The 24602-nt window shown below is 38.1% G+C and overlaps 1 protein-coding gene across 1 annotated transcript in view; it reads left to right on the forward strand.

Moving 5' to 3' along the window:
• Positions 1 to 612: 612 nt before the first annotated feature.
• The window catches only part of LOC5579005 (glutaredoxin domain-containing cysteine-rich protein CG31559), a gene marked incomplete at its 5' end in the record, with an annotated part of 46469 nt that continues 22479 nt past the window's right edge, over positions 613 to 24602 (forward strand). Inside the window, one exon of the mRNA XM_021838517.1 lies at positions 613 to 855. Coding sequence (XP_021694209.1) covers positions 613 to 855 — 243 coding nt within the window. The remainder of the gene's footprint in view (positions 856 to 24602) is intronic.

A 24602-nucleotide genomic window follows, 5' to 3' on the forward strand; every position in this document is an offset into this window, starting at 1 on the left:
TTGGAATTAACATTTCGTCACTTTCCTGACGGCTTTTTTTTTCATTCGTCTTTCCAACCGGCGGCGGCGGCGGCGCGAACAGTTCCATAATCAGTCATTAACATGCATAAACAGTGCAATTACAGCCGTCAAAATATGAAGCGATATGAAATATGCATTTCACGTTTCCAGCGGTGGTGGCCCTCGACATGAAACTGGGTTAGGTTTACTTACATATCTTGAGGTGTTGTAATCGAAATCAAATCTTTTTTATTAGTATTATTTCAAATAGTGTCTTCCATGAATTTTTGAAAACTTTCTCTTGATTTAAAAAAAATGATTAACTTGATTTTAAACTGAACCAGTGAGTCCTTATTTAAAATTGTGCGCGCTTTAAAACTGCAGGGCAAGTTCTTGAGCTTAATCGCAATATTTTTTTATTTTCCTTTTTGATTGCCTGAATTGGCTTTTCAGGATTTTCAAAGGTTTAGATAATTTCCAAAATGGCGTCCACTTTGGAAAAATTGTTTTCAACATTTTCGTTTCTTAGTTCGTAATTAATTTTGCAGATTTTGCCATATGATTTCCATAGCTGTAACGTAATCTAATCTCTTTCCGCCGTTTCTTCTCCTCCTCCAACAGAACTACAAGGAAAAGGACGCCGGCAAGGTGGTGGTCTATACGACCAGTATGGGCATTGTGAGGGAAACGTACACCAAGTGCGCCAACGTCAAGCAGATCCTGAGGACGTTGCTGGTGAAATTCGAGGAGCGGGATGTGTTCATGAGCAGCGACTACCAGCAGGAGATCAAGGACCGGATGCAGAGCGAGGCCATTCAGGTGCCGCAGGTGTTCGTCGAGGGGCAGCATGTGGGGGTGAGTTTATCGAGTTTATTGATTGCAATGATTTCAAATAACTATAAAAATCAACACTCACGATGGCTTGCTTGCCTTCGACATCCAATCGTGACCTCTATTCGTTTTCCCTGTATCTGTACCTTAACCCAAGCTTCCATCATTTCCTTCAAAAAGAAGTGTAATCAACTCTCCAAGCAGTTCGACCACCTGCGGATGCAAGACCGACTTCTCAGCCACCAAGCATAGACACCAACCGGTATCTACCGGTGGAAGGGTCACTGCTACTGAGTGAGATTGCTAATGTGCCCATAAGGCGAATGAACACTGCAATCAAATGAAGTTGCTTCCTCTCCATGTCGTAGGCGCATGACTAACATACGTGCGAGCCACCGTTTGATGATTATTGAAACCGAAAGCAGGTTACATTCGACCAAACATTCTCACGTATGGCAAGTGGTCGTCCTTCAGCCGCTCAAGAATGACACAACTCATTTGATGCACGCTTCGATAACCTGTGATTCTGAAAAAAAAAAGAGAATGTCACATGTCAACCAATCAATCGAAGACTCATCAATTCCCCGTCCCGCTGTCTGCCATGCTCCAAACCGAAGCGATCATCTATCGGACGGAGAGGGCAACGACTCTTCGTCGGAGTCCATATATGTGCACACTTAGATTAGTTAGGTTAGCTAGCAGTTCACAACTCGATTAAGGTGTGATACAATGCAATCGTTAATTGCATCAATCCACTCGCCGTATCTCGAAAGCCATTCAACCGGACGAGACCATGGGCGTAACAGGGGTTTCATCATGGGGAGAAGCATGAACTTTTGTATAAGACGTAACCCCATGGACGGATTTCACGCCAACTCGACAAAGGGATTGGCACCCTTCAGAATTCAATGAAACTTTCTGGGTGTGAAGACTATGTGAAACTAAGATACTTTACATACTTTGTTTTTTCAAAATCGATCCAGACTAACATTTGGAAAGGGTCAAAGTTATTTTTTACTTTTTTTATAAACTCGTATAACTCGAAAACGGTAAGACCTACAAAAAAGTGTTGTATGGGGGACTGTCGTGAAATTTTTAGAAAAAAATATTGAAAAAATAAAAACACATTTTCTACACTAAAAAAAAATTTATTCAAAACATTAAAGTCGACCATTTCAGATTTTGATCATCCTTTAGCAAAAAGTTTCGTAATTAAATTTACTAAAAGTCGTCCATACATTGCAAATTGGGCATATTTTAGGAAAAAAAGTTTTTCTTACTTCGAATTTTTTAAGTCCAAAACTGAAATATTTTTCAAAGATTTTGTTTTAAACCGTCAAATATGATCGTGTTTTCAAGTGATAAATTTGAGTTTGAATCATTTTTTGATTGTATTTTTTATTGAGAATAGTTAAAAAACGGAATTATACAGTGATTATGTTTTTTAAATGAAGGCAATCAATGGACTTCGCCTCTGCCTATGAGAAAATCAACTCCGTCTAACAATCCGACGGATTTTTATGGTTTGAAAGGCATCACAACAGTATTGCAAACATTGAAAAGTAACAACCTTATCCATACCCCATTAAATTCTCTTCTAGAAAAAGTTTTGTGCAAATAAAACTTACTAAACGTACCTGCGTTGAACGCCAGATGAATAAGAAATAATGAATATGTTTGTATTGTTATCTACCTAAACCAGTTGATAAGCTTATAACTCATGATTTTATTTGCAAATCAAAGTCTTCTTTTCTACGAAACAAAAAAGACTCCTTAAAACAAGGTTAAATACTGGTAATTGACGACTTTTCTGAAAATTATAACGCTGCTCAAGGATATCACTGGAATAATTACCAAGCAACGATACACCAATTCTAGATTTACCATAAAAAAGATAATAAATTGGAAAATATTAGTTTTATTATAATATCAGACCCATGACACAGTAGCAGTTCAGCTATTTATTTCAAAATTGATAAATTTTGTTAAACAAATCAAAAGTTATTTTTAAGTCAGATGGAGCTGCAGCTCATTATTAAAATAAAAAAAAAATTGTCAGCTTATGTAATTTCAAGAAAATACATGGATTACGGCTATCTGGGTCTTATCGTTTTTGAGTTATACGGATTTATTAAGAAAAAAGTAAAAAAAACCCTTTCCAAATGTTAGTCTAGATCGGTTTTGAAAAAACAAAATATGCAAAGTATCTTAGTTTCACTTACTTTTGACATCCAGAAAGTTTCATTGAATTCTGAAGGGGTGCTGCCAATCGAGTGTCGAGTTGGCGTGAAATCCGTCAGCTAATTGCCTTGTAACATTTACATTTTTTTAAAAGACACTACACGTTAATGCTTCCAGTGGGCTATTTTGCCCTTTGAAGGAAGCACCACACTAGACAACGGACTAGCATGCAACGCCCAGTGGCACAGTCGGAAAACATTCCTGTCGAAAAGTTTTTCGGCCTGAGGCGGGAATCGAACCCACACTCCTTAGCACGATGCGGCTAAATGCCTTGGTGACACTAACCGCACGGCTACGAAGCCCACAATTGCTCAGAGAGTGTTTATAGCTTTTTCAATTACTTGCTCCAGGTATATCTCCATTTCAATTTGTTGTCAAGAACTACTCGAAGGTACTTGACTATATTATGCAAGTTTCAGAGGAGATCCTTTCAATCTTAAACAAGTTAATGATATTTTTCTCTGTCGAGTAAAAGGTACGATCGTGGTTTGAGAAGGATTTATGTTTAGTCCTCTCTTATCGCACCACGAAGAGTTTGGGACGATTTGCATTCTATAGGTCATTTTACCACGAACCAATATAACTATCTTCATCAGCGAAGCCTATTACTTTGAAGTCTTTTGCTTCCAAATGTTTGAGAAGATCATCAACTATTAGAGTCTCGCCAAAGAAGTGGTAGTACACCTCTTTGCGAACACCTTTTTACTACTCTAACACTGGTGGATGAGCTTCCAAGGTTGGATTCTTCTTCTCTCTGGCATTACGTCCTCACTGGGACAAAGCCTGCTTCTCAGCTTAGTGTTCTTATGAGCACTTCCACAGTTATTAACTGAGAGCTTTCTCTGCCGATTGACCATTTTTGCATGTGTATATCGTGTGGCAGGTACGAAGATACTCTATGCCCTGGGAATCGAGAAAATTTCCTTTACGAAAAGATCCTCGACCAGCGGGATTCGGGTTGGATTATATCTATCTTTTTCATAACATTTCTCCGATCCCATCAGCAGTGTATTTGTCAAAACCACGTTTTATCCAAGATGGCCGCCAGATTTTATCACTCAAAAGAATACTCTTATTCTTCACTCGACTCGAATGAAACACCAATGATTGAAAACTTGTTTATTTGTTCACAAAAGTGATGTTTCCATTGATTGCACTCGACATATACGTCAAAATCGTTGAACATGATTTAGAAAATTGTTCATTTCATAGGGTAAATACCATTGCTCACCTAGTTTTTGTAGCCTCATTTCATTTATTTAGTTAACATCTACACAGATAACACTGAATCAACAATTTCACGCCACAATACTCGGTTCGTGGCCGCATCTCTCCATCCTCGGTTCTGCCCCACGCTCGCCAAATCGATACGCACTTGATCCGGCCACCTAGCTCGCTGCGCTCCACGCCTTCTTGTACCAACCGGATCCGAAGCGAACACCATCTTTGCAGGGTTGCTGTCCGGCATTCTTGCAACATGCCCTGCCCATCGTATCCTTCCAGCTTTGGCCACCTTCTGGATACTGGGTTCGCCGTAGAGTTGGGCGAGCTCGTGGTTCATCCTTCGCCGCCACACACCGTTCTCCTGCACACCGCCGAAGATCGTCCTAAGTACCCGACGTTCGAAGACTCCAAGTGCTTGCAGGTCCTCCTCGAGCATCGTCCACGTTTCATGCCCGTAGAGGACTACCGGCCTTATGAGCGTTTTGTACATGGTACATTTGGTGCGGGCGTGAATCTTTTTTGACCGCAGCTTCTTCTGGAGGCCATAGTAGGCCCGACTTCCACTGATGATGCGCCTCCGTATTTCACGGCTAACGTTATTGTCAGCCGTCAGCAAGGATCCAAGGTAGACGAACTCGTCGACCACCTCGAACGTTTCCCCGTCTATCGTAACACTGCTACCTAGGCGAGCCCTGTCGCGCTCGGCCCCTCCAGCTAGCATGTACTTTGTCTTGGCCGCATTCACCACAAGTCCAACTTTTGCTGCCTCGCGTTTCAGGCGGGTGTACAGGTCTGCCACCTTTTCAAATGTTCGGCCGACGATGTCCATATCATCCGCGAAGCAAACAAATTGACTGGATCTCGTAAAAATCGTACCCCGGCTGTTAAGCCCGGCTCTCCGCATAACACCTTCTAGCGCAATATTGAACAGCAGGCACGAAAGTCCATCACCTTGTCGTAGTCCCGGTGGGATCTAAACGAACTGGAGTGTTCGCCTGAAACCTTCACACAATTTTGCACACCTTCCATCGTCGCTCTTATCAGTCTCGTGAGCTTCCCGGGAAAGCTGTTCTCGTCCATGATTTTCCATAGCTCTATGCGGTCGATACTGTCGTATGCCGCCTTGAAATCGATGAAAAGGTGATGCGTTGGGACCTGGTATTCATGACATTTTTGGAGGATTTGCCGTACAGTAAAGATCTGGTCCGTTGTCGATCGGCCGTTAACGAAGCCGGCTTGATAACTTCCCACGAACTCGTTTACTACAGGTGACAAACGACGGAAGATGATCTGGGATAATACTTTGTAGGCCGCATTTAGAATGGTGATCGCTCGAAAGTTCTCACAATCTAACTTGTCGCCTTTCATGTAGATGGGGCAGATTACCCCTTCCTTCCACTCCTCCGGTAGCTGTTCTGTTTCCCAGATTGTGCCTATCAGCCGGTGCAGACAAATGGCCAGCCTTTCCGGACCCATCTTTATGAGTTCAGCTCCGATACCATCCTTACCAGCAGCTTTATTGTTCTTGAGCTGGTGAATGGCATCCTTAACCTCCCTCAAAGTGGGGGCTGGTTGGTTTCCATCTTCCGCAGCACTGACGAAGGCATTTCCTCCGTTGTCCCGTCCTTCATTGCCTGTGCTCTCAGCACCATTCAGATGCTCGTCGAAGCGCTGCTTCCACCTTTCGATCACCTCACGCTCGTCCGTCAAAATGCTCCCATCCTTATCCCTGCACATCTCGGCTCGCGGCACGAAGCCGTTGCGGGATACGTTGAGCTTCTGATAGAACCTACGCGTTTCCTGAGACCGGCACAGCTGTTCCATCTCCTCGCACTCCGTCTCCTCAAGGCGGCGTTTTTTCTCCCGAAAGAGGCGGGTTTGCTGTTGCCGTTTCCATTTATAGCGTTCCACGTTCTGCCGGGTCCCTTGCTGCAGCATGACCGCCCGCGCTGCATTCTTCTCCTTCAAAACCTTCTGGCACTCCTCGTCGAACCAATCGTTCCGTCGACTCCGTCCCACGTACCCGACGTTGCTCTCAGCTGCATCGTTGATGGCTGCTTTTACTGTTCTCCAGCAGTCCTCAAGAGGGGCTTCGTCCAGCTCACCCTCTTCCGGTAATGCAGCCTCGAGTTGCTGCGCGTATGCCGCTGCGACATCCGGTTGCTTGAGCCGCTCTAGGTCATACCGGGGCGGCCGTCGGTACCGTACGTTGTTAACGACGGAGAGTTTTGGGCGCAGTTTCACCATCACCAGGTAGTGGTCGGAGTCAATGTTAGCTTCACGATAGGTTCTGACGTCGGTTATATCGGAGAAGTACCGTCCAACTATCAAAACGTGGTCGATTTGCGATTCTGTCTGCTGAGGTGATTTCCAGGTGTACCGATACGGGAGGCTGTGCTGGAAATAGGTGCTACGAATGGCCATGTTCTTGGAGGCGGCAAAATCTATCAGTCGAAGGCCGTTCTCGTTCGTCAGCCGGTGGGCGCTGAACTTTCCAATCGTCGGTCTGAACTCCTCCTCCTGGCCAACCTGAGCGTTCAAATCTCCTATGATGATCTTGACGTCGTGGCTTGGGCAGCGGTCGTACTCGCGTTCGAGCTGCGCGTAAAATGCGTCCTTGTCATCATCAGTGCTTCCGGAGTGTGGGCTATGCACGTCGATTATGCTGAAGTTAAAGAATCGGCCTTTGATTCTTAACTTGCACATTCGTTCATTGATCGGCCACCACCCGATCAAGCGCCTTTGCATATCAACCATCACTATGAAAGCTGTTCCCAGCTCGCGTGTGTTGCCGCAGCTCTGGTAGATGGTATGATTACCTCTAAACGTTCGCACCAATGCTCCTGTCCAGCACACCTCCTGCAGCGCTACGATGTCGAAACCGCGAGTCTTCAGTACATCGGAGAGTATGCGAGTACTTCCAATGAAGTTGAGAGATTTGCAGTTCCACGTACCGAGTTTCCAATCGTTAGTCCATTTTCGTCGCTGTGGTCTTTGCCGATTGTTCCGGTCCGTATTCTCTCGTTGACGTTCCTGTGCTGATGTGTTTTTACGGCTGGCTTGCAGGGCCTGACACCAACCCCCTAGATTTCCGGAGGACCATTCCCCCTAAATGTTCGGAGGGCCATAGTGCGCAGTATAGCTTAGAGTCCTTCTCTGGCACTCGGACGATGATCAGCCGCCCCTGACATGGGGAACAGACGCTGTTGTGAGCCGCTCCTAACGTGGAGAACAGACGCTCAAGGTTTGGAGAAGCAAAAGCAAAAGCAAACCCCCCCTTCCCTGTCAGCATACGACCAAAGTTCCCACCGGGGGTTGGTTACCCGATCTTCCCCAAGGTTACTCTTACCCCGGCCAGTACCACGAGGAGGTAGGGATAGGAGTTGCTGGGCAAGAGCCTAAGGACCGCACAAAGGGGTCTATTTTATTCCTGCAGGTACGCGAGGTACCAATGGTACGCCATGCCCAGCCATTTGCCGTAACTGGTACACCTACTCTTTATAGCTTGTTGACTGTTCTACTAACTTAAATTTACTCATATTTCAACATGATTTTTCCTTTGGCTTGGTATCTCTTTATCTTTTTACTAGGAGTTTCTACACGTGAATTCAACAACGAGCATTGGCGTAGCTAGGATTTTTTCCTGGAGGGGTCTTAGGGGGGCCTAGAAAGTTCTTAATTTACATTACTTCGGTAAATTATCATTATATTCACAAGTTTCGTAGTTTGCATAAATTTGCGTTGATTTTATCTGTTTGTGTTTTTGTCTCATATCAGCTATTATCTCCGAATATCAGTAATGCTTGTAAATTTCAATTTTCATTACGAAAAATATCAATTATTTGGATTATTCTTTGCTTCAAAAATTCTTCCAAAGAAGTCCCTTTGTAGTTCTTTCACAAACTTTTCAGGTATCGGCAATCTGTTCATGAATTATTTCCGTACTTTTCCAGTTTTCACTCAGTTTTTGCTGGGACTCCTACGGATAAGCAGTTATTATTAAACAGATTTTTCCCGGAGTTTCTTCAGGCTTTATAATCTGGAAATTTTTCGAAGAATCTGTATCAAACTGTTCAAAAGAAGACATCAGAATCTCTCCATGAAGCTAAACTACCTACTTATTTTTTTTTTGTGTGAGCTGCCTGACAGCTTAACTTGTCAAGGCTGAACCCTCGGTCTGGCTTTTGCCAAGTTTCCCCTCTACCAGGACCAATACTCAGACGGACTAGGCAATGGCGCCCACATGAACACTGCTTTTTTATTAGTATTGTGACGTGGTAGTTTTTGAAAAGTACCCATATTCCCTTGCTTCTGAGAAAAGGAAGCATTGTGAAAATCAGCAGCTCCATCAGAATTTGTTTGAAATAGTTTTGTAGTAGTGTCATTACTTATACTGTCAAGTCGAAATGGTTTTGAATAATTTGTCATTCAAGTGCTATTCTGATTACTCCTGTCTTTTACGTAAGATTGGAGTCTTAAATGTCAATTGTCGTCAAGTCTTAACAAAATTAGGATGTTTAGTAGTAGTTCTAGTTAATTTCATTTTTGTTGTTAAAAGTATTTATTGGTCATTACGTTCATATATCCTTAAAGAAAAAAGTCGCTTTCCTTGTCTGTTCAACAATTTTTCGAAACTAGCAAGTGTACCCTAATGATCGATCTCAGTGTCTTACTTTCCATAGTAATTTTTATAGTGAATATTTAAGGGTAAAATTACCTTAGGCTTCTATTACAGTCTCCTACAATATTCATTTTTCGGTGGCAAATGCAATGCTCCACAACGCCTACTTTCTTCTTGAGAATTTTGCGAAAATGAAGCTGGAATTAGATTATTTATACCACTGTTACAAAAGAGGTATTTCTTATTATGGCAATGTAAAAACCATATTAAAAAAAGATTGTCGCCACTTAATTCTACTCAGTGAATCTACTAGTCATTTTCCTCAGAGCAATATTCCCTACCTCGTACATGATAACGATGTGTAGCTAGCTAATAGTAAGATAAGGCTACGCATCATTCTGGTTAGCAAAAGGCAAACTGATCGTCACCAATAGTATTAATGCCCACTTCGAATAGATTAATTATTTGAAATGGGCATTAATTCTATCAATGACGCAGAATGTCCATTGGATCACATCCGAGATATTATTGCGTCTATGCCATATGAATTATGACGCGGCTTTAAGCAAAAAATGCCAAAATGTGATACCACCACTACAGGTTACGCCTTTGGTTTCCATCATATGAGCTAATGGATTATGCCCTCCCATCGCGGCAAAGGTCGCATAACCAAGGGGAGGGAAGCTAAACTACCTACTTATTACACATAAATTTTAATTGTTGAAAATATTATTAAGTTGTTCATTAATAATGTATTGAGGATTTTCTGAAATTACTAAGGATTTCTCCAATAAATAGTACAGTAAATATTACCAAAATTATGTTAAAAAAATCTCTCTGAAATTCTTAAAGGATTGCTTGAAAAATTCACACAATTTTCATGATTTCTCTTGATTAGACTGGCCCAGCTCAGTATGGGAGAAAAATAAAGTTGTATGATTCCGCGGGGCACCCCCCAGGATTATTTCTTGGGGTTAGAGGAAGCTTTTCTGAAAAAATCAGCTCATTTGGTCGTTCCATGAGCTGGCGCATTTGAATTGAAGTTAATATGGGATTTTCAGCACAAACATATTAGCGACAGCACATCATCTACTGTTTGCTTCAGGAAAATTGATGATCGCGTTCAATTGGACCCAGAATGTCAAAAACACTACTCGATGCAATAGCGAAGAATATTGTAGAAGATTGTACCATGATCAAAATTAATAAAGTTGGTGTTTTAACCATCTGAAGTATATCATGCAATACTGTTTGTATTTCTTCAACATAGCTTGGAGGTAGCCACTAAGCGCATCATAGCCACCTATGACGCTGGGCGAGCTGAGGCACATGTCGCATGCATATAAGTGACTGTACAGGAGTGCTGATCTAAGCCTAACATTCAACAATCGAAAGAGTAATGAAAATGAGATTAAATCCAGATACTACCCTCTGCAATTATGTTCATTAGGGTATCAACTAGTGTATTTCTCATTCTGGGTTCATTCGAACGCGAACAATTAGTATACGGAACGAAACAGTGACATAGGATCTATTTTCAATACATTTGAAACGAATATCCCATACAAACTTCAAATTGAATGCGCCAGCTGATGGAGCAACCAATTGAATTGAAATTTTGAGAGAACGTTTTTCTTACCCTAAGGATCATAACTAGAGGGTGCCCCGTTGAGTTTTACAACTTTTTTGTTTAAGGGCCAGTCTACTCTTGATATTCCACAAGATTTTCATAAATAATTAAATAAGATTCAATTGGAAAAATGTTCTTAGTGGTTTCTCAGAGAAGTTTTCAACAAATCTATCTGCATTTTTTTAAAGATAATTCTCCAAGTGTTTCTTTAAATTTATCTAAAAATCAATTTGATATAAATCCGCGAATTCCTTGAAAATTCTCTCGCATATAATATATGAATTTTATTTCAAAAACGTTTACCCATATTCTTTTTTCCATTCAATCATTTCAAAGTTTTTAGTGGAATTTGTTCAGCTAATCTTTCATAATTTCTTCCGTGCATATATTCAAAAATTTCCCGAGAAATTTGTTCGGAGATTTCTTCTTTTTTAATTAGTGAATTTCAAATTGAAATAGGAAAAATATTGAATACTTGTCGGGAAATTCAATAATTAACCGTAGAATTTATGGAACTTTTTGACGACTGTACCTCACATAAAAAGCTTTGGTGTTTTTTGTAGAATCAACTGCAAAAAATCCTGTTCATTTTTATCGTCTTTATAATAGGCAATGATTTATGTTAAAACGGATGGAATTTTTTTATGAAAGTGTTTGTATCTTAATTCTTAGAAAATGTTTTGCATGAACTCAGAAGCTTTATGATGGCAGATTAATATAAAAACTTTTTTTTTCTACTTGCAGCAATTCCAAACAAACTCTTTTCGAGGCAATATTTGAACTATTGTGGTAGAACTGTAGAAATTGAATTTGAAAATATTGGCGGTTTTTATCAAGAACTTTGCCAAAGATGTTTTATAACAAAATTCATAATTTAAAACTTAGAGGAAATTTTGGCATAACTTTGAAAATTCGTAGAGGAATTCCTGATGGATTTTCAGAAATCAGGAACCTTATGGAATTTATTTTTCTTCTTTCGATTCTTTAAAATGTTGCTTTTTGGAGTACGATTTTTTGTACGAAGTTGCTTAAGAATACGTCATGTGATGCAAGGAGAAACAACAAAATGTTAAAGCAGATCGAAACAACATATGGATAACGAAACAACCAAAGATAAGTGATTATTTATATTTTTTCTGAATATCGCTCAAATTATATTAACAAAAAAAACAAATTTCTTAAGGAGCTCCATCAGAATCTTCATAATTAAGCCTCTAGGAATTCCGCCTTGAAAATGCTCAAGAATTCAATTCCAGACTATGGATTTTTTGCAGAATTTATAAAACTATTTCTAAAACAACGTTTTAATTAAGATCTTTACAAATTTCTTCATGAATTTCTTAATTAATCCCTCCCCAGTTATTTTGCTAAATGTTTCTCCACAGATTCCTTTACCTCTATGCTCATTTTGGAAGCAAACATATGCCTGGGATTTTTCAATACATTTCTTCTGAAGATTCGATGTCAAAAGACATTCTAAAAATACTTTTCGCATATAATTCCTGTAGAACTTGGGGACTTGAAGTGGAATTTACAGAATAAAAAACAAAGGAGAATTTGTGATGCAATTTACGATGCATTTTAAAAATATTTCTGAAAGACTTATGATGAACTTCAAGGGGGGTCAAAAAAATTGAAATTTAGCGTGACCTAATTTGTGTACCATCCCTAATTTGGTTGGAATTGCACGATTAAATTTTTTGACGTTTTGTCCATTCGACGTTTTGTCACCCAACCATGGGACAGTTATGTCTTTATGGGCAGTATAGTGAGTATTCCAAAATTAAAATGATAGCTGTAAAATTTGACTAAATACTGAGCTTACTGAAACATTCTTAATGCTTCAGATACTGCATTTTATTTTAACCTTCCGTTGGCCACCACCACAAGCAGTGCGCTGATGCTGAGTACTGAGTTTGTGTGTTGTGAGTTCCCGATACATCTAAAAAAGTGACAAACTTCCCACTCAAAGTCTTCAGTTTATTATTCAGAAAAGGAAAGACAATTTTGTTATTGATTAGCTTTTTATTGAGCTATTCAGGGTTCTAATAATTGAAAAAAAAAACATTGAAGATGTAACTGTTCAAACCACTGAAACTCTTAGTGTTATTATGAACCAAATTAAGTTGTATAAGATGTCTAGTGACGAGTTTCACAAATTTCCTCGGTAATTCTCAATTATTTTTGGGCTTTCTTCTGCAGCAAACTATGAAAAAATGTTGGTATAAATTCTGGAAGAAATCAAGACAACACTCTCGGAACAGGTCAGAAGGATCTTCTGATCTGAACAAATGATTAGACCAGTTATCCCTGTAATCCATTATTACAGGGATAACTGGTCTAATAACTTGTTGTCTCATGAAATTTCTTAAGGGCTCCTCAGATGTACTTCGGCAAAAGTTCCAAGGGTATTTTCTGAAAGAATTTTAAAATATTAAATTTTTGTAAAAGTCTATAAGGTAAAACCTTACCCGACCAGTGGATAACAACAAAATTGTAGCATAATTATATCATGATTTGATACAAATAACAAAAATCGTGTCATTTTTGTTGGAAGCGCTTTGAGTTGACGGGGGAAATTTTAATATAATTAAATTAACATCAGTTATCAGAACGAAAGCTGTTTCAAATTTGTTTCAACTAAAGCTTAATTATAACACAATTTGTTATAACATTTTTGAAAGCTATTGCTTATAACATTTTTTTTTTATAATTTTGTTATGGAAAATAACAAAATTAATTATATGTTTGTTCGTTTGTTTGATTTGAAACACGATGAGTTACATTTTTGTTTAAATTATAACATATTTTATTTCAATTTAGTTTAAAGTAGAGGAAATTGTGTTATGATTTTTGTTATTTTAACTACTAACCAGCCAAAATTATAACATACTTTGTTAGAAAAAACGCGCAAACTGAGTAACAAAATCTGTTACAAATCCGTTGTAATCCACTGGTCCGGTAACAATGCTCCAGATAAAACAAGACTTTTGATATTTTTGGATTAATTCTAGGAAGAATACACGCAAAAATTCCAGATATTTTTTTGAGCAATTATTTCCTAGAGAAATACCAAGAGGTACTGTTGGTTCAATTCTTCTGAGGTTACTGCAAAAATTTCGGAAGAGTTCTTGAAAGAATTTTTGAAGAAATTTAGGAATTATCCTAACGGTTGCTAAATTATTTATAAAAGCATAAATGAACAAGTGTGTTTTGCCGTTCTTCTTCTTCTTCTTCTTGGCATTACATCCTTACTGGGACAGAGCCTGCTGCTCAGCTTAGTATTCTTATGAGCACTTCCACAGTTATTAACTGAGAGCTTTCTTTGCCAAAGTTGCCATTTTCGCATTCGTATATCGTGTGGCAGGTACGATGATCCTGCACCGACCGGGAATCGAACCCAGACACCTTCAGTATGGCTTTGCTTTGTAGCCGCGGACTCTAACCATTCGCCTAAGTAAGGCCCCGTTGGTGCTTTGCAGTTAGTTTTAGGAATATTGTACAGTATCGGACATATAAAATGCACCAAAGCTGTTTTCTCATACAAAATGGTCAACTTCAGAGAGATATATCTCAGCCGTTTCTCAACCGATTCTTTTCATTTTTTCTGTGACTAACTACAAATTTCCTCAATTTTCGAAAACTATTGTAAAAGTTGTGTAAAAACTGTTGGTTCAAAAGTTACATATAGGTTATATTTTGACATAAAAAATGCACCAAGACACAAAGCAATGTAGCAGAAAAACTACGCGTCGTAGCATCTTGGTGTCTTCAGCGCATTTGTTCATTGCGTGATAAGGACCAAATGTGCTGAAGACACGGAAAGGATACGACGCATAGTTTGTCTGATGCATTACTTTTCGTCTTGGTGCATTTTTTATGTCAAAATTCAACCTATCTGTAACTTTTTAACCAATAGTTTTTACACAAACTTTTACAATAGTTATCAAAAATTGAGGTAATTTGTAGATCGTCACATAAAAAAATGATAAAAATCGGTTGAGAAACGGCGGAGATATAGCTCTCTTAAGTTGACCATTTCGTATGGGAAAACGGCTTAGGTGCATTTTATATGTCCGATACTGTACATCCACTTGAATATTGGATTATCCCGGCTATTTATAAGAATGCTTGAAACAGTCGTCGGGAATCAAGGGGCATCTCAATGTATTTCATCCATATCGAACAATGTGGCCGATGTTGATGAAACACACACGCAGCGAACTGGACTATCGAAATTCATACATTTTGCCTTATGAAAGATGAAACGATTATCGCAATACGAACGCTTTATGTATCGATTTAGCATCACTCCACATCAAGGCGTTGATAGGCGCGGGATGTACACACGAGCCTATCGATCGCAAGGTCCTTGGTTCGATTCCAGGCTGCCGCGGAAACTATTTTTGTTTTCAAATTTCGGTTTCATAAGGCAAAGTTATGAATTTCAACCCGATTCCTTGTGGCGAATTTTCATAAGGGGTTCCTATGTTTATCGATAGTCCATTTGCCTGAGTGCATAATTATGATAACTATACATACCTTACGCACGATAAATTATTGCCATTTGTTGTATTGTTTCAATAAATGTGTATTTTGAGCGTTAGAAACACTTATCACAGATTGATTTATGTTGAGTGAAACATTCTTTTATAAACATTTTATCAGACCACCCCTCAACTTCCAAGAGTGAAACCGGCAGCTGAGTGTCAATAACAGCTGTTTTGGAAATATGACTTGACGCCCACTCTGCTGTCCTTGTTGCTCTACTTGAAAGAGTAGGACTGCTTGTTTGCGCGCGAAAATATTCTCGCTCGTTGTTGCTGCCATATCTGACAGCGACTGTTTCGCCGACCGTTTGAAACGACGACTGTTTCAAACGGTCGTGAACAGTTAGGAACTGAACGGTCAATAATATTTATAAAAGAATCCCTTTCAAAATGCTTTGCCAAAAAACTAAATAAGCTGTACAAAAATCCAGAATCAAAATCAGTAAAATATCAAAGGAAATCTTTTAAATACTTTTTTGTAGACTTCTCGATGTCATCTCTGCCATTTTTTTTTTTTTTGGATCACAGGAATCACAATTTTCTGGAGGCTTTTTTAAAAACATGAACTATTGAAGGAATGTTTGAGGGGTATCAATGAAGTTGTTCAAAGCAGAATCTAAAAAAATACCAGGAGCAATTTACAAAATATTTTAAGATATTACTCACCAGGAATCATTAAAATTTCTGTTGTTATTCAAGGTCGAACTCGTCAGAAGTGCACAAAAAGTCGTAGGGAATGTGTAAATAAATACCATCAGTAGAATTTCTAGACAAATACTTAGAAGAAATGTTGAAAAAAATAATAAATCGTATTGAAGGATTCTTTGCATACATTATTGGTGGATAGATTGATGAAGTAATTTCCTTCTGTAAGCTTAAGAATGATTTTTTGGAAACATGCCATTGAAATTCTCGAAGGAATTCATTGAATAATTCTTATAGGAGTCAGAGGAAAACAGTTAAAACTCTCAGAAAAAAAATGCTGGCGTGAATCTTGGATTGAAATGTCCAAAATAAAAATATTTGGAAGATAAGAATAATAAAAGAAATAATTTGATAGATTTCTTTACGAATCCATCGCCTATCCTTCCTGAATGTATTTGTTACCAAAACCCCCTTCTGGCTACACCCATAACCTATACCTAAAGGCAGTTATAATTTGATCTGTTGCTGCTGCTGACTGACGAATGTTCACAACTAGAGCGTAGATAACGGATTGCGCCGGCGGAGAGCGGTTTCCTTCTTTCACTTCTCCGCAGATTGGGTTTTTTCCTCGATGCAGGTGATTGTGATATCTTAAGGTAGCGTGCGCGCGACTGTGTTGCATGCAGCAGTAGGGTGTCCCGAAAAAAAGTGATTATTTGAAAAGTCGTGATGCTCAACCCTATAATAAACGATATGCTTGTTTACAACTTTTTTGTAGAATAGATCAATTTTCAATTAAAAAAAAAACTCCAGGTTCCAAACTCTTCAAAAATTTCACAAATTAATTTTTTTAACATCTTTTGGTCAATATTAAACCTAAACTATTTGTACATTTTTTATTGTCAAATTGGAAGATATGATGACACAATTTATAATGATTTTTTGTTTTGTAAAAAAAATAAATAAAATCTCGTATAACTTGTGATCTTGCTCTAGAAGCCATTGGTAACCGAGTGTGTAGCTTGTTGTTATCGAGCAAACGAATAGATTTACACGTTACTCAACAATGCTACGATGAAGAGAAGATCATCCTCTATCTCCCAGTGGTGATAGTTTTCATCCAGGTTCATAAGTTGGTTTAGAAACAAGGAGCTACACACTCGGTTACCAATGGCTTTTAGGGCGAGATCTCAAGTTATGCGAGCAATATTGTCAGGGTCTTTTATTGTAATTGATGAAACAATCCTGTGGATAGAAAATTGAAAATTTTTGAAAACAAATACCCAAGAATAAAAACATCTGAACAAGGCGTCGAAATATGAAAATTTCCACCAAAAACGAACATTTTTCATAAATCAATGCAGTAGGACCTCTAATCGATGGTTTTTCGAACATCCATTTATCCTGGAACACCCTAATGCAGCCAGCAATGACTACCTAACTGGACAGGTTGTTGCGCGGTGATTCGTCATACTTAGCGTTGGTCAAAACGCGCGCGCGCGACCGATGACAGTTGTTGAGATTAATCTGTGGCGGGTCGTAAAAAATCGCAACAACGGTCACAAACGTCACCAGTCGGCTCCAATTATGTCGATTTTGGTTTTAATTTTTTATTTATTTCGCGTACAAGTCTAGAGGATTGCCATTTGAGAGGTGTGACATCTGCGTGCGGAGTTTGAGGTTGGGTTTGATCCGGTTGGATGGGTTTGGTTTGGACATTGACTTACAGAAACACGCGAATTGATGTTGTAACGGAACGGCTAGTCTCAATTAAAAATGATGGATTTCTTTCGTCTGGAATGGAAAAACATATCTCTACAAGTTTTTCGGATAACGTGAAAGACTGAGAAGTCCAGATTTATACCCTGATTTTTGAACTCGAGTTTTTATCGAGTTTCTTATCAGAACCCTGAACAAGATATTTTTCAAAATCCTAGTCTGGATTTTCTGGGATGGATCTGGGGCCCTCCTTAGCCAAGTGGTTAGAGTCCGCGGCTACAAAGCAAAGCCATGCTGACGGTGTCTGGGTTCGATTTCCGGTCGGTCCAGGATCTTTTCGCAATGGACATTTCCTTGAATTCCCTGGACATAGAGAATCATCGTACCTGCCACACGATATACGAATGCGAAAATGGCAATTTTGGCAAAGAAAGCTCTCAGTCAATATCTGTAGAAGAGGGATTCCACGGAGGCATGCAAGTCGATTCTGATCGACCATTTCAAAAATATCTGAAACTTTCAGATTTTTTCAGTTCCATCTAAATCGTCATTTTCCGATATCAAATCTTCAAGTTGAGTCACGACTAACTTTTCAAAAGGGTGTATGTGAAAATGGTTCAAAAATATTCAAAACTCTGCACAGCAAAAACGGTTCGTTCGATTGTTAGACAACTAAAGAAACAAAGTTAGACAACTAAATAAAGATTCCAAAAAAATACACACAGTAAAAAAAATTTTTTTTTGCATAAAAAAACATCATTTTTGTCACAAAAACTCAAATATCTCAAAACCCTATCGGAATACCAACGTAATTTTTTGAGGGAAAACGGTCCATTGTATTAGTTATCTACCATAAAAATTTGGTGATGGTGGCCAATAAACAAAAAAGTTATGACATTTCAAATATTTCACAAATTGAAAAATTTATTTATTTTTTTCATTGTTATTTTTTTTAGGACCGCAGTTTGTTGCTGAATTTTTTGTTAAGGGTACCATATGAGGTTAACAAGTTGTTTTCATGATATTTTATTTAATTATTCATAACTATTATAACATCTATTAGAAAGTTAGACGCGATCCAGTGTTGTGATCTAAAGTCTTGATAGTGTCATATTTTTTATTGTACGTAACTGAAGAAAAATTCTCTCAATAGTGTTGAAACCTTTTGATAAAAGAAATCTATAAGAAATCTAATATTGAAGACAAAAGCTACAAAAAAAGTTTTCTATACAGGTATACGACTAGTTTACCTGCAAAAAGTTAACCTCGTAGAGAACAAGGCGGGTCTATACCCAGGTGATCTAGTATACGTAAAGCAGGTCGGTTTTCTCGGCGCTGGTTTTCTCCACAAAGTTAAAATCTGACTACACCTGGGTATAGACCCGCCTTGGTAGAGAATAGACTTTGTTAATCATATTTGGGAGAAAGCGAGTAACTTCAACAACATCAAAAACATGATAGGTACATACCATGAACATACTCACGAAAAAGCTAAAAATATACTACCACTATGGTTATAAAAGATTTAATTGTAAAATTTTTCTTCAGTCAAGCAAACGACACCAAACTAGTCAGTAAAAACTTAAAAGTGATTTTGTTTTTTAAAATCTAACGAGCAACATGAGTAGTCGCTTTCTCAACTGTTGCAGGCCGTTTGCAGAAAAAAAGTGTTCGAAAGAGCTACGAAATCTCACCGAAAGCGGCTGGTTATGCTCCAATGTCTACATTGAATACAAATTTACGCATTTGTACGTCCTGCCGTTTAAACGTTGACAAACGGGCAATCTGTACATCATCGGTGGATCAGGTTGCAGGAAGTTCGAAAACAACAACAACTGAGGAATTACTAGATGCACCGACAACAACTGAGGAGTTACCAGAAGTACCAAGTGCAGATAGTCTTGCCACGGTACCATCAGCGACATCTGTTTCAACAAATCAATCAGAAGATGAGTGCATCCAGAAGGTCAACATCGAACGCTTCAACGAAGGGATAGCTGGAATAAAAGTGACTCCGATTAAATGGACGAAGATGGGTTACGTCAATTATCCCGAGAAAAAATACCGTGAAATCAACGAAGCTGTACGAAGAAACCTCTTCAAATTAGGACCTGAGGATGTGGAAAATACAGACTACGATGAGGTAATTATGAATATGAAGGAAAGGTTCTCGAATCTAGCCACGACAAGGAAAGAAAAATTATTGATTTTGTCGATGCTGCCAAGCTCGTGGTCTATTCAAGACGCCATTGATGATCTTGCAACCAAAAATGCTAGGTCGAGTACTTCATTAACAGATGAGACAAAAGAAAAAATAATTCAATATTTTGAAGACGATGAAGTAAGTAGAGCTATGCCTGGCCAAAAAGATTATGTATCTGTAAAAAAAGATGGAAAGCGTCAAGCAATCCAAAAACGATTAATGATGACTACTTTGAAAGAAGCGTATACACGCTTCAAGGAAATTAACGAAAATATTAAGGTAGGTTTTTCCTCATTTGCAAGCCTTCGTCCAAGGCAATGCAAGCTTCTATCCAATACAGGAACACATAATGTTTGTGTGTGCACAACACACGAAAATATTAACCTAATCTTACATAGTTTGAAAAGAATCAATTTATCAAAGGATATTGAAATGTTAACTGGTAGTCTTTTGTGTGAAAATACAACATCAAATTGCTATCTACGATCTTGTTCGGATTGTCCAGATTCTTCATCATTGGAAAATACTTTATTCGCTGAGTTTGAAGAAAATTATATTGATCAGTTATCATTTGAGCAATGGGTGACCACGGATAGGTGTGACCTAGAAACTATTGTAAAACCTGTAGATGAGTTTGTGACATTTTTTTGCTTGAAATTAGAAAGTTTAATTCCTCACGACTTTATTAAAACAGAGCAATCCCGCTTTTTAAAAAATACGAAAAATACATTACAAGATGGTGAATTTTTAGTCATTTGTGATTTTTCTGAAAACTATAGCTTTGTATTGCAAGATGAAGTGCAGTCCCATCACTGGAACGTACAACAAGCTACAATTCATCCATTCGTTATTTATTTCAATGGAAGTACGCAAATTGAACATTTTAGTTTTATTGTAATTTCCGAAGATTTAAGACACGACTCAGTATCTGTAAATTTGTTCATTGCCAAAATGATTAACTTTTTACGCGTTGATAAGGATAAAGAAATCAGAAAGATATATTTCATGTCTGATGGAGCAGCATCGCAGTACAAAAACCGTAAGAATTTTTCGAGCCTATGTCAATTTAAATCAAAGTACGGAATTGATGCAGAATGGCATTTCTTTGCTACGTCACATGGCAAAGGTCCTTGTGATGCTATTGGAGGAACCATAAAGCGCATGGCCACAAGAGCAAGTTTAGCCAAAGAACGTGAGCATCCAATTAAAACTGCAAAAGAACTATTTGATTGGGCGAATTGCAGAAAAGAAGAAGATTTAACAAAATTATTATTTTGTTTTACTACTACTGAAGAGTACGAATTAACGGCATCAGAGCTCAGCGAGCAATATAATAACGCGAAAACGATCCAAGGAACCCAAAAATTTCACTGTTTCATTCCATTGTCAGAAAATAAAATTTAAGCAAAACTATACTCGAACTGTACTGATAATGATGCAAAAGTGTTCGATATTGTAAAAAAATTGAATAACAATAAATAAATAAATAAGTATTAATAAAATGTTTTCATGATCTCATAACGCATACCCAAATCCAAAACTTTTAAAGTTTATATATAACATTTAGAAACTCATCGATCATACTCTTAAAAAAATATCCTGGTAAAAAAATTTTTATTTTCGTGTAATCTGTTAATTCATTTTAAATTATACATATATACATATACATATCATATTTATACATATAATATACATAATACTAATGAATACATGAAAACGACTTGTTTAATTCACGCAAGGCCCTTAACAATAAAATCAGCAACAAACTGCGGTTCCCGTAATAATTTACACCGAAAAAAATAATTTTTTTTCTACTAAATGTGAAAATTGTGACATGTTTGAAATGTCATAACTTTTTTGTTTATTGGTTTACCATCACCATTTTTATGGTAGATAGCTAATATAATTGACCGTTTTCCCTCAAAAAATTACGTTGGTATTCCGATAGGGTTTTGAGATATTTGAGTTTTTGTGTCAAAAATTATGTATTTTAATGCACAAAAAAAAAATTACTGTGTGTATTTTTTTTGGAATCTTTATTTAGTTGTCTAACTTTGTTTCTTTAGTTGTCTAACAATCGAACGAACCGTTTTTGCTGTGCAGCTTTTTGAATATTTTTGAACCATTTTCACATACACCCTTTTGAAAAGTTAGTCGTGACTCAACTTGAAGATTTGATATCGGAAAATGACGATTTAGATGGAACTGGAAAACTGTGCAAAGTTTCAGCTCAATAGAAAAAAATGAATTAAAAAATTTACCAAATTTTGGTGCTGTTGCTTGGAATCACTCAGAAGTGCTGATTGAACACTATGTTGAGAAGCAGGCTCTGTTCTAGTGAGGACGTAATGCCAAGAAGCAGAAGAAGGATCCTTGACATAATCATGAAAGAGATTTCCACATTATGCTGAAAGAATTTGTTAAGGATCCTTGAGCATAATTCTTCCAAGATTCCTGAACAGAATTTTTGTCAGTTTTGAAAAGCTTCTGCATAGATACATTAATAGGATTCAACGTATCCTAACAAAAAAATCGGTACAGGATTCTTCACAGAGAAACCTGAGCAAATTTTTCTCTGAATCCAGAGTATTACTCTCAACAGATCGTCGTACAGGATACATCACAGAATCTTGAACAGGATTATTTCAAGAATCGTGAACAAGATTTTCCTCAGAATCTTAAGCATCATCCCAGAATTATACATAAAGTTCTCCGCAAACATTTTGACAAAATGCATCTCAGAAATCAACGCAAGATATTTTAGAGCAAGATTTTTCTCAGAATACGGAACAGAGATCTTCTCAAAATTAAGAACAGGGTGTACTCAAAATCCTCATAAGAACTCTCCTCAAAGTCATAAACAGGATGCTCCGCAAATTCCTTCACATTCTATTCAGAATTCCGAACAAATTTTATCTCAGCCTACAGCAGGAATTTTCTCAGAATCCTAAACAGGATTTTTGCAGTCTAGAGCAGGATTTATTTCATGATCCTAAGCAGTATTCGTTTCAGAATCATAAGTAAGATTATTTAGAGAATTTCATCTCATTTTTGTTTCAGAATTATAAATGAAATACTTCTCAGAATCCTGAAGAGGAATCTCCTCAAAACCCTGAATAGAATTATCATAAGAATCCTTAAAAAAGTTCTCCTTATTCTGAGCAGGTTACTACTCCGCAGAATACTAGACTAGATTCTTCTATGATAAAGAAGATTTTTTTTGGGAAATCTTATCCAGATCATTCATAGAATCCTGAGTGCCATTTATTTTAAAACCATGATCATATTTACTTTACATTATTTACAGCAAAATTTATCTTAGAACCATAAACAAAATATCTCTCAAAGTCAAATACACAATTCTTTTTAGAGTCTCGAGAGGGTTCTACTCAGAATCTTGAACACTAGTATCATCAAAAATCTAAGCCGATTCTCCTCAGAATCCTTGACAGGACAAGATTCTACTCCGAATTTGGATCATGATTCTACCTTGAATGCTGAACAATTATTTTTATTTAGTTGGTGTTACATCAATGAATTTGATTATTTGATTGTTAACGAGCGATTATTTGATCGTTAACGAGCGATGTTATGCCAATTTACTCGGTCCATGGCTGTGTCTCTCCAACTTCGATTTTGTCCCACGTTTTCCAGATCTTGTTGCACCTGATCAAGCCACTTCGCTCGCTGTGCTCCTCGCCTTATTGTGCCAACCGGATTCGACGCGAACACCATCTTTGCAGGATTGTGGTCCGGTAGTCTTGCAACATGCCCTGCCCAGCGCACCCTTCCGGCTTTCGCAGCCTTCTGGCTACTGGATTCGCCGTAGAGCCAAGCGAACTCGTGGTTCATTCTCCGCCGCCACACATCGTTCTCCTGCACTTCGCCAAATATCGTCCGAAGCACCCTTCGTTCGAACACTCCAAGTGATTGCAGAGAGGACCTGTATGGTCCAGGCTTCATGTCCATAGAGGACCACTGGTCTTATAAGCGTTTTGTACATGGTACATATGGTGCGTGGGTGAATGCTGAACAAATTCTACTCTGAATTCTGAACTGGATTCACTTAAGAATCCAGAAGATTGTTCTGCTCAGAATGTTGAAGAGGATTCTGCCAAAAATCTTGAGAAAGATTCTGCTCAGAATCTTGAACTGGATTCTTCTGGTTTTTCTTTCAGAATTCTGATCAGGATTTTTTTAAATTCTTATAGGACTCTTCTTTGAATTCTTTTCAGAAGCCTGAACAGGATCTTTTTCAGAATGCTGAATATGATTATCCTCAAAAACTTGAACAAAATTCTTTTTATAATCCTTAACAGGACTCTCTCCAGAATCGGATCAAACATGTCGCGCGTCGGTCTAGTAAGTGAAAAAGTGGCGTGATCGGGGAGTTCGGTTGGAGTAAGTGAAAAAGTGCCGCGATCGGTTAGTTCTGTTTGATCTTTCGACCTTGACGCTTGCTTTTGCCGGAGCGAGCGACGAGGGCAGGATCAAACATGTCGCGCGTCGGTCTCGTAAGTGAAAAAGTGGCGTGATCGGGGAGTTCGGTTGGAGTAAGTTAAAAAGTGCCGCGATCGGTTCGTTCTTTTTGATCTTTCGACGACCTTGACGCTTGCTCCTGGGCAGTGCGTCAAGAAAGCCCGAGCTGTCGTCTGTGTTTTTTTTTTTTTTTTTTTTTTTTTTTTTTTTTTTTTTTTTTTTTTTTTTCTGGGTGCTAGCCGAGCAAACGAGTGAAGCTGAAAATGGATTGTGGCCGCTCAGTCAAGGATAACGGATCAATTGGTGAGCTCGTTTCATGCTACTATTTCTAATCTATAAAATATGTATGACTGCACATTTAATCGTTACAATGGTGGGATGTAAATATGATGTTTCAACAAACTATGGATGGTTCGTCACTGTGAGTGTCGACACAAACTCTGATTCATGATTTATTTA

The sequence above is a fragment of the Aedes aegypti genome, chromosome 1 (genome assembly GCF_002204515.2).
Source record: "Aedes aegypti strain LVP_AGWG chromosome 1, AaegL5.0 Primary Assembly, whole genome shotgun sequence".
Lineage (NCBI taxonomy): Eukaryota > Metazoa > Arthropoda > Insecta > Diptera > Culicidae > Aedes > Aedes aegypti.